At 43.1% G+C, this 11,616-nt stretch overlaps 1 protein-coding gene across 1 annotated transcript; it reads right to left on the bottom strand.

Moving 5' to 3' along the window:
* Window positions 1-1,771: 1,771 nt before the first annotated feature.
* On the bottom strand, window positions 1,772-7,739 carry LOC138739810 (lysozyme C, tracheal isozyme-like). The gene is made up of 5 exons (XM_069892363.1): window positions 7,624-7,739; window positions 6,623-6,847; window positions 5,091-5,267; window positions 3,824-3,905; window positions 1,772-1,987 (listed from the first exon to the last, which is right to left on the bottom strand). Exons 2-5 carry the CDS (start codon window positions 6,750-6,752, stop codon window positions 1,927-1,929), a joined length of 450 nt encoding a protein of 149 aa, XP_069748464.1. The 5' UTR covers window positions 6,753-6,847; window positions 7,624-7,739; the 3' UTR covers window positions 1,772-1,926.
* Between the last annotated feature and the right edge of the window lie 3,877 nt (window positions 7,740-11,616).

The raw sequence follows: 11,616 nt of genomic DNA, 5'->3' as shown, positions 1-11,616 counted from the left end.
CCTTTGGAGTTATGAAACCGTGCACATAACGAGTCAATTAGGTACGATCAAAACAGTGGTTTTCAAACTTTTTCTTTCCACTCACATTCCACCTCAAAAAAACCCTTACTAATCACAAAGCACCTATGGCACATGGATTACTTTAGGTGGTATGTGAGGAAAAAGAAAATGTTTGAAAACCACTGAATTAAAGCAAAATTCAGACAGGCAGAAATGTAAGCATAAAGTAAAAAAAAACAAATTCTGCAGATGCTGGGATCAAGTGCAATACACAAAGGTGCAGGAGAAACTCAGCAGGTCACACAGAATCCAGAGGAGGTAAAGGGAGTCGATGTTTGGGGCCTTTGCCCTTCATTAAGAATTGAAAAAACAGGGACACCCAAATAAAAAGGGTGGTGAGGGGAAATGGGGAAAAGGAGAGGAGCGAGGAAGGGGAAGGGGGAGGAACATAGGTTAACAGGTAAGAGGTCATAGGTACTTACTTGTGGGAGGGAAAAAGATTTAAAGAAATGAAAAGGTCATGAATTTTTTGAACTTTCTCGCTCAGAATTGTTCTATGAATGTTTTTAAGGTGAAAATGCCTGATCAGTGAGGCAAATGAAGTGTTACATGGTGAAAATAGGAAAGTGGAATTGATTTGAGAGTCACAGCTGTATGTTTGATCTTTCCATTCATTTCAATGCTGGGGGATCAACTCTTCAGGTGAAGTCACCTCTAAAATTCTTTGTTCACTATCATTGCCTCAAATGTTTCCCCACAGCACGATACATCAAGGAGTCAAGGGTGTTTTTTTTTAAATCTAGAAACCACAGAGGTCTGTACCCACAAAATCGGTGCTCATGTTTGGCAGTGATCCATGAGGGGTTGCAGACATCAGGATCAGCAGACCAGTGCAGGGCACCAGAGAGGAGAAACAGCCACTGGCTGAGAATAAGATGCCTAGGAAGACGATCCTACAGAGAAGAAGACAATGCTAGTTGGCCAGTGAAGTTCACAACAGCTGAAGGGCCAACAGCTGCTGTTGACCCGCTCGTGGGATCCAATTATTGGAACCGGGATTCGAGGGGTGGTAAGGGCAAGAAGATTTTGCGAAAGGGCCTCACGTGCTGAAAACATCAGGATTATATTGGACAATCATATCTGAGAGCTTGGGTTCTCCAATGAAATAACCGTCTGTGCAGCTGCAGGCGAACTGGAGGTGAATCCATGGACAATCAGAGTTTCTGACAGGATCATTTTGCTTATATTTCTCTTTGTGGGTTTTTAAGGCAGGTGAAAGTTGACAAATTTTGTGTATTATTACATTCTGTGAATGAGTACAAGACAATAAAATAATTTAATATAATATAATCCATTTTCTCCAATCATTGTTTTTACAAGTTTGCAATCGTGTCTGCCTGTCCCACATCGGACTTGTCAGCCACAAACGAGCCTGCAGCTGACGTGGACATTACCCCTCCATAAATCTTCGTCCGCGAAGCCAAGCCAAAGAGAAGATATTAACCATAATTATATTATTAATTTCCTTTAAAGATAATCTATTAATGCTGATTTAATCATCTTATATGTTTGCTCAAAGAACATCTTGTCCTTTCATTATTCCTCCATCGTGTAATGTTTTTTCCTACTGCTTTTATGACACCTTGTATCTTTTGGTCACCCATCCCTTTACTACCCATATAAAAATAATATGCTTTGTAAAATTTCATCTTCCAGTTTCCAGGAATAGACCCAGATTTTATAAATGGATTGGTCAACAAGAATAAAGCACTTGACTTTCGACTTTTATTGATGTATATTTTTCCAATTGAATCTAAACCAGTTGACAATGAAATAACTCTGCAAGACAGGATCACTGTTTGAAATCCATCTTCTTTGTGTTACCAAAGTGCATGGGATTTGCCAGTCTAATGATATCCACCTTTGTTAACCGCACCATGTGTAATAGGAAATCCACTTGCCTTGACAGTTGTCGACCCAACTTGTCCTATAAAGCAAATCATAGAACATGAGACAATCGCAGACGTAAAAGAATCAAACAAATGGTTTTATTGTTGACTATTTGAAAGCATTGATGTTACCTCCTCCTGACTGCTCATTGATAAAACCATCATTAACAGTTTTCTCTCTCTCTGAGATACACTAAAAATACAGGAATGCTGGCAACACAGATAGTGTAACGCTGTCACAGCACCAGCGACCCAGGTTTGCATCCTGCTTTTCTATGTTCTCCCATGTCTGAATGGATTTCCCCTGGGAGCTCTGGTTTTCTCTCTCTTTTCAAAAATATATGGGGGTTATAGGTCAAATGGGTAGCACAGGCTAGTGGGCCGAAAAGGACTATTACATACTGTATGTCTAAATTTAAATTTAAACTCAATAGGTCTCACAGAGTCCATAGGAGGTAAAGATATGTTTCTGACGTTTCAGGACTGAGTCCTTCTTCAAGGGCTCAGGCCCAAATGTTGGTTATATATAATTAACACCTATTGGCATGGCAAAACCTTCTGATTTCCTCCAACATTCAGTGTTTTAACCGTCATCACAGCATCTGCAGACTTTTGTGTTTCACTGTAATGCACTATGCAAGATACTCTATTTCTGTGACGCACTTATGTTCCGCACCCATTCCTGAAATGCACTGAAAAACATATATTCTCTGTGCTACCATACCCCTCCCTGTCCTTCTTCATACATCCCACATAATATACCCCTGCCTTCCACATATTTAATCATAGATTTTGACATCTGATACCACGTGTTACTCCCTACCATCTCTGATGCTCCAACCTCTGATACACTGGATAATGCACGGCTGTTGCATACACCAACATCCTCTGCCTTTGATACTCTGTATAATACTGCACTGTTTCCAATAGTGTTTATAATCCATTCCTTCCAATAACCTTTGTTTGATGCACACAGTATAATTCCCCACTGACTCTGATAAGAGTGTGTAACAATCCGCTGCCCCCGACACATTATATAAAAATCCTCTGCCTCCAATTCATTGTGTGACAGACCTTTTAAAATAACATTTAATGCAAGTCTCCCTGCCATAGTCTAACAGTTCCCATTCATTTAGTATTTAATGAACAATATCCTGCAGTACAATCTGCCACTCAGTCTAATTCTCACCCGTTATCAGTATCTTTAATATCTCTGGAAAAAACACTTTGCTGCAACAATCTCTTTAGAATAATAGTTAAAAAAAAAACAGTGCTGGAGAATCTCAGCAGGTCATACAATGTACTTTGCAGATCAAAGATAGAGATACATAACCAACATTTCAGGCCTGAGCCCTTCAACAAGGAATGAACAAAATGTGGACAGGCACTCAAACAAAATGGTGGATAAGGGGAGGGTGAAGGGGAGGAGCACAGTTCGATAGGAGGGAAATAAAAGTTGGATAAGGGAGGGAGGGCACAACAGTGAACAGGTGGAGGGGGGATGTCTCTGTGAAAGGGAGAACGAAGGGGATGGAGAACTGGAGGACAGAAGACAGAAGGATGGAGAAGAGATGGACAACAGGTAACAAGCTAGCAGAAAATGGAGAAATTGATGCTAAAGCCATCCAGTTGGAGAGAGCCCAGATGCTAAATTTGGTGTTGCTCCTCCTCCTATTTATGGGTGTTCTTGGTGGGATAGTACATGACCTGCTGAGTCTCTCCAGCATTGTGTTTGTACTTCAACCCCAGCACCTGGCGACTTTCGTGTTTTACTAAATCTCTTTAGGATACTCCGTTTGTGATTTGATTGAATCCTAATTCATTTTAATCAAAGCAAATAAAAGGAGAGACAGTAGATGGAGGTTTCTACATACCAGGCCTGCATTCCTTGTTGTTGCACTATGATTGCAGCGCAATCGATGGAAGGTTGTAAGTCACCATTATAAGTTAGGAAAGCTGTGGGAATGAAAGAAACAAGAAAATAGTCAATAAACTAACCTCTGACTGTGTTCAAATATGAGTGAGAAAGTTTCGGAATAACATTGTTCTTCCAACCGAGTGTCAGAACGCACCTCAGATAGAAAGTGAACTGCTGCTTATGGACTTGCCTTCTCCCACATCACAGGACTTAAAATGACTACATTCCCACATATTAAAAAATGTGGCAAGGTGTACCTTGTTTTTCTGCCAGGGAATGCAATTGTGCCAGTTGTGGTGGTGGAAGCTGGTACAATAGGGACATTCAAAGACTATTAGGCACATGAATGTGAGAAAAAGCAGTGGGTTATGGGTGTGAGATAGGGACAAATTAGGTTGTTGTTTGGTAGGTTTATATGGGTCAGCAAGGCATCATGACTGAAGGGCCTGTTGTGTGTTGTAATGTTCTAAGTTGTATAGAGAACAGCACAAGTGATATTGAGGTTCAGATTCACTGCAGAAAGTGGGAAAACATGAATGTTCATGAAAATGCTCCAAAAAGTAGGTAACGGAGAAGGAAGGAGATGAAGTGACGCTGTCTGAAACACCATCAACTCATCATTTTACAGCTGCTGTAGCAGTAAGAGAAAGACAAGGACATTCAGCCCCTTGTGTCTGTCCTGGCTTTCATTAGCATGGCTGATCTCTTATTTCCTTTCACTGATCCTCTATCTTGTCATTTCTCTGTAGTCTAAAATTTAGTGGTTAAGATGTTTCCAGATAGACATATGAACATACAGGGAACAGAGGGACTTGGATTGTGCCTCTGTCATCCAGGACCCTCACAATCCAGGCAATACCCTCTTCTCAGTGCTACCGTCAGGAAGGATGTAGAGGAGTCTGAAGATAAACACCCAATGGTACAAAAACAGCTTCTTCCCCTCCACTATCAGATTTCTGAATGGACAATGAACCACAGACCCCACCTCAATTTATTCTATTCTTTGTCATTAATTAATTATTTTTACAGATGTACTTTCTAGCAATTCTTGCACCTGCAAAACATACATTTTGTGACACCTGCTTATGACGATAAGTTCCGATTTTGATATGCAAGCAGCAGGGACTTTATTTTGGTATCGTGTTTGGCGCAGGCATCATGGGCCAAATGGCCTGCTCCTGAGCTCCACTTTTCAACGACCTATATTAATAATGTTTACTTACAGTTACAGTTCGTATTGCAGCCGTTGGCTCCAGATGGAAACATCGTATCAACACACCACCATTTACTGTTGATCTGGAAAATTCCGTAGTCTCCTGACCAGATCTTTCCATTGCTGCCCTTCTCATAATTGACTGCAAGCGTGTTATAGCTACTCTCGTGAGAAGCCATGCACACCCCTGGAATTTAAATAAAGACATTGTTGACTACAACAGGGAGCGATGGAATACTGATTCCCTCCAAAGCGATGAAGTAGATGGGAAGTTATTGTAAGCTTTGCATCAAGTCGAGGGTGGACTGTCTCACACCCTGCTGTAAAAACATAGATGCGAAAGGGGAACAAAATGACAAAAGCTGGATCTCAGCCAGGAAGCAGGATATTGGCATTCACACACTGACACTCAGCTCTACTGATGAAATCAGTCTGGGGACTGAAACAGCCGACATTTGCTCGGTGGCTTCCTTTGGGTTTCTTTGGAGTTTGTTTCTTGTGGGCCTTCAACAATTAGTTTCGGACAATTACTCAATTCGGAAAAGCATCAAAACCTGCAGGACAAATGCTGGGAAATGGGAATAGTAGAGACCAATGGTTGTCAACCATTTATTTTCCTCTCAGATACATCCTTAAGTAAATCCTTACTAATCACAGAGCACCTATGGCATTCTATTCCATGGACAGAGACTCAAATGTCAGCATAAACATGGTGGCCTCAATGGTCTTTATCTGTGCTCGTTGACTCTATCAGGGCCAAAGCAATTCCTGCCCTTCCTAAAGATTGTATACTAGATATGAGAAATCTGAAAATGAAACCAAAAATATTGGAAGATTCAGCTGTTAGATTACATCTACTCATACTCGGTTGCTTGGTGGGTCCACAGTCTTCAGTGTGGGCAACAAGATGGAACAACAAGTAGTCACTACATCACAACTCCAGAGACCCAGGTTCAACCTTGAGCTCAGGTGCTGTCTGTGTGGAATTCACTCTTGCTACCTGTGACAAAGTGGCTTTGCCACTGGTGCCCTGGTTTCCTCCTACATGCCAGAAATGGCTGATTGCTCAGTTACTTTACCAAGTGACCAGAAGCCAAGGGAGCAGAAATAGGCTCTTCAGCCCATTGTGCCTGCCCTGCCATTTCATCATGAGCTGATCCATTTTTCTACAGCCCAACAGCCCGGCCTTCTCTCCATAACCCTGGCTAAGCAAGTACCTTTCAGTCTTTTCCTTAAATGTACCCAATGACTTGGCCATAGATTATCTTCAGAACCTAGATGAGTGGTGGAATCCAGGAGTTGGGGTACGTGCGGAGAATATAAGATGGGATACAAACTCCAAGCTGAACACACCATCCCACCCACTATTTACATGTTGTATTTTCCAGCTAGCTATCCTTCTACTCACTTATAAGAGCAACCTAAAACAGACATAAAACCCAGTGCCAATTCAGGACAATGTCACATTTAAACAAAACATTGTCTTTTCTTTCCATCTAATTGCAACAATCCAGGAGACAGAATAGGAGAAGTGTTACTCACAGTCTGCCACTGTGTACTCGGAGAATTGCATCAACTTTGAATTCTTGATGGCATTAACGACTTCGCATCGTGAAAGGACTTCGGCGCTGACGACCGTCAGCAGAAAGCTGAGAGCAACAAGAATCTTCATCCTGTCGGTGGTGCCTACATTGTGGCTGTGTAACCTTTATATATGATTGTGAGTGTGTGATGTTATCGGACTCCCAAGATTGCTCAAACAAATGCCTAAAGAAATAAAATGTTGGTTGTCAGATTTCCATATATGATTAGGAAAGGTATAGACAGGGTGTACAACCAGCGCCTTTCTCCTTGGATGGCAATGATCAATTCCAGAGGACATCTGTTCAAGGTGACTGGAGGAACATTTAGGTGGGATGTTAGACAAGTATTTTTAAACAAAGAGTGGTGGGTGCCTGGAATGCATCACGAGGGGTGTTGGTGGAGGCAGGTACAACAGAGAGATTAAAAATGATTCTTGAACAGGGGCATGGATGTAAGACAAATGGGTATAGGCTGTCAGGTTGATAGTGTTAGATTGATGGTGAAGTAGGTTTACACAGGTTGGCACAACATTAGACTGAAGGGCCCGCACTGTAAGGCTCTATGTTCCATATGTGCCTTTGTAGGTGGTTTCACCTACAGGTATTTTCTGAGTTTGGCCTGAATATCATTTAAGTTTCACAGGGTGACATAAATCACACGTCTTTTTCATATATTCATTGAAGCCCAACTAATCAGCAGAAATAAACCCAGCTTCATGAAACTAGAATGACTCTATGTAACTTTTTGTAAACCAAATTGGCATAAAGAGAAGTGATTAACATTGATTCCTATGGGAAAATATTTTGAGTGTTCCAGACCCAAAAATTAACCAACCCAATCATACCAAATAAGACATTGAGTGTAAAATAACATATACTGTAGTAAAAGCAGGAATGATAAGATAAATACACAGCCTATATCAAGTAGAAATAATGTATGTACGGTGTAGTTTCACTTACCAGAATTGGGAAGACAGCAAATTTGACAGCCCCACCGGCTGTGTTCTTATAGCCCACTGGCTGAGCATTTACAGCCCCACTGGCTGCACACTGACAACCCGACCAGTTGTGTCCTGACAGTCCCACTGGCCACCCTGTGACACCGCATGGCTAGTGGGGAAGTCAGCACACAGCCGGTTTATGACAGCTCCATCAGCTGCATACCGACAGCTGCACCGTCCATGCGCTGGCAGTCCCACCAGTCACCCTGTGACAGCCCCACTGGCTGCGAACTGACTGCTCACTGGCTCTGTAATGGTCACTGCTTTATTGCTCTTTCACATTTTTTTCATAAAAGCAAAAATCCTTTCATAAAAGCAAATGTGGGTTTCTTACTAAAAGCGAGAGAGAGAGAGAGAGAGAGAGAGAGAGAGAGAGACAGAGAGAGACAGAGACAGAGAGACTGAGGGAGAAAGATGAGAAGCAAAGCCCAAAACATTGATAAGTATTTTGATTCTGTACTCGTGAAGCATTTGATGAATAGTTTTATATAACCTTTGTATAATTACAATCAAGTAGGTTTTTTTACCTCATCCTTAACATATGCATAGTTTCTCCTGTTGTCCTTATACCTCCTATTGTTGAATGAGAACAGAAGAAGGAACACATTCAAACATATTTTTGTTACACCTGTCAATGAGAGGAGCTGGTATTCCTCGAAGAGAAGTGTTGGGATTTTCTACAGTAAATCCAAATAAAAACTCCGGATGGTGGAAATCTGAAGTGCCAAAAGAAAATTGAATCCAATTCAGGGGGTTGGGTGATCCTGCTCCATTACCCCAAGCATAAACCAACCAAGTTGCACGGTGTTGGGGTGGAGGTGGGGGGTGGGGGTTCCCATGGCTCTGACGGGTGGATAAGTATTCTCTGACCTGTGTGAACAATAAGATGTAGAAGCTCAACATGTCACTAGAAATCCTACATTATTGCTTAAACTGCTAGCTGAAGTGGTGAATGTGGGGCCAATTTAAAAGATTTAAGAAAGATTTGGCCAGGTAGATGATGGGAAGGCTATGGAGGGCTATGGACTGGGTGCAGGTCAGAAGGATTAGGCAGAATAATTGTTTGGCACAGACTAGAAGGGCTGAAGGGCTTGTTTTCTGTGCTGAAATGTTCTATGGTTCTAACCTTGTCTTGTTTCTCTAAAGGACTTTATAGTCTCCAGTCGTGTCTAATGTTCTGTACGTCCTGACTTATCTACATCTCCTGTGATTGATAATGCACATTCCTGATTAAAAAAAAACAAACAGCAAGGATATTTTGTTAATTTAGTAATAAATATCTTTGCTTCAGTTATTGATTGCAACTTGGTGACTGTACAGGCAACCTGCATTATCAACACAGGTATGGGGCAATGAATGCTTTCCTCCTTGTATTGATAAGGTCCTGCTTCAATGACGTTCCAATGCTTTTTTTTAACTCACAAAAGACTGATTATCTCCAATCATTCCTTTATTACTTTCTATCCAATAGCATTTTGGGAACACATTCATCATGTGGTCAACAGCTGTTCAAGGTAACTACCTCTCAAGGGCGAACATGGGGTGAGCAAGAAGTGCTGGCAATGGCATATTGCTTTATAAATCTAACCTTTGCTAACATGAGAGATTCTGTCTCTTGCATTGTTCCAGCTTTTGTTGTCGTTGCTCATTGTCCTGAGGTACAATTATTGTCCGAAGTATTGGAGATTCTTCCAAAGTTCAGGAAGTTCGGTATCATACACATCCTAAAAGTAAGATTTATTGTCAACCCGATGTTCACCGGTTCTTGGTGCAAAACTTGCAGATGCATAACTGAACATGACAGACATACAGACAATGCAAAATGCAGACTAGAAGTCATATAAGTAAATAAACAAATGTTGTTTCATGAACATGATGGTTAGTATGAACAGTTCCTTTGGTCGGTCAGCATTCTCTCTGCCTGTGTGAAGACGTAAAAGCACGGTGCCGGAGAAATTCAGCAGGTCAAATAGTGCATTTTATATAGCAAAGTTAAAAATACATAGCCAATGTTTTGGGCTTGAGCTCTTTTATCTTTGCTATATATTTAGGGGGAGACGAGGAGGAACTCCACACAGAGATTGGTGGGGTGTTGCGTCAGCTTCCAGTTGAAGTGTGAATGCAGGCTCAGTTTTAACATTTAAGTGGAATTTGGACAGGTACATCAGTGGGAGAGGTATGGAGGGTGTGGACTGGGTGCAAGTCAGTGGGACTAGGCTAGATAAAATGGTTCGGCACAGACTAGAAGGGCCAAAGAGGCCTGTTTCTGTGCTGTAATGTTCTAGGGTCCGAGGCCTCCATCATGAAGGAGGTACAGGATCATCAAAGTCAGGGCTGTCAGGTTGGAAAATAACTTCTTCCCGCAGGCTGTGAGATTGATGAACTGCATTCTGTAACTGAGTAAATCATTCCAAAATATTTATATATTGTGGTCATACTAGGTCAAAAGAGAGTTGAATCAACTGTCTTTAATAGAACTCTCGCATGCATTTAAATCCCACGGAACCCGATAACGTTTCCGACTCCCGGGATATTTATGACATCAGCCACTAGGCTGTGGGCTTGCATCCACAGTCAGATCTGCAGCGGACTTGATCGTGACTCCATAGCCGGTTCGCCTGTTGCATGGGCCACCCCAGCATTAGGAGGTGTGGAGTCCATGGCCAGCACCTCTTTAGTCCATTAGGGGTGGCTGACCTCGTTGGAGTGGGGGTGGCACAGTCACATGGTGTTCCAGGTCTAGGTGCGCCAGCTTGAGGTTGTCAATGGTGAAGGTCTCCTCATGGCTGCTCACATCGAGGATACAGGGGGTTCCGTTCTGATGCACCTCCTTGTACAGGCCTTCATATGTCCACTGAAGTGGAGTCCATTGCATGCCTCTGCAGACGAAGATGTAGTCGCAGTTCCAGAGGTACTTGGGGAGAAAAGAAGGTGTTGGGCCGTGGAATGAGGTTGGGACAGGAGCTAATGTTCTACCTTCTCTCAAAGTCTTGTGAGCACTGCCGCAGATACCTCCCCTGTGCCACGGACCACTGGCACAAACTCGCCTGGAACTGTCAGTGGAGCGCTGTATACCAATTCTGTTGAAGACATGGCTAAGTTTTCTTTGGGAGCCGTGGGGATGTCAAGAAGCACCCATGGGAGTTCGTCCACCCAATCTTGGATCAGAGGCGCGCCATCAGAGCCGACTTCAGAAGCCGATGGAAATACTCTACCAGGCTGTTGGACTGCAGATGGTAGGCCGTAATGTGGTGCAGCTGGGTCCCAAGTAGCTGTGTCAGCACCAACCATAGGCTGAATGTGATTTGTGACCCCCCCCCCCCCCCCCCTCAACCACCCCCTGTCTAAGGTGATCTTTTGGCAGGCAGTTCCGAAATGTGCAATCCAGCTTGCATTGAGAGCTCTGGCGCAGGACTCAGTGGACATGTCGGTGAGCGGTACTACATCTGGCCACCTGGTGAAACTGTTGACCATGATGAACAGGTATCTTGTTCTCTGGAAGACTGGCAATGGACTGATGAAGTCCACATGGACATGCTCAAACCTCCTGTGCATCGGCTGAAAGGGTTGAAGGGGGGCCTTCATCTGCCTTTGGCAGTTTGGCAGTGTATGCTTGTTCTGGCCCAGTGCCCAACCCGCTTCCATAGGCCGTGCCAAGCAAATCTATCTGCCACTAGTTGGATGGTTGCTCTAATGGATGGGTGGACCAAACCATGTAGTGCGTCGAAAACACAATGTCTCCAAGCAGCTGGAAGGATGGGCTGGGATTGGATGGTGGACATGTCACAGAGGAGCTTACTGTCTGTTGGGTTGATAGGGATATCCTCAAGTTGTGCCTTGGCGAGCGCTGCATAGTCTAACCCTATGGACAGGGAATGCACTGAGTGGACGAAGGTGTGAGATGGTGTGTCAGCCATGACGTTGTTTTTCCCAGAGATGTGTTTGACGGTGG

Source organism: Narcine bancroftii, chromosome 7, assembly GCF_036971445.1.
Source record: "Narcine bancroftii isolate sNarBan1 chromosome 7, sNarBan1.hap1, whole genome shotgun sequence".
Taxonomy (NCBI): Eukaryota; Metazoa; Chordata; class Chondrichthyes; order Torpediniformes; family Narcinidae; genus Narcine; species Narcine bancroftii.
This window is presented reverse-complemented; position numbering and strand designations above follow the sequence as displayed.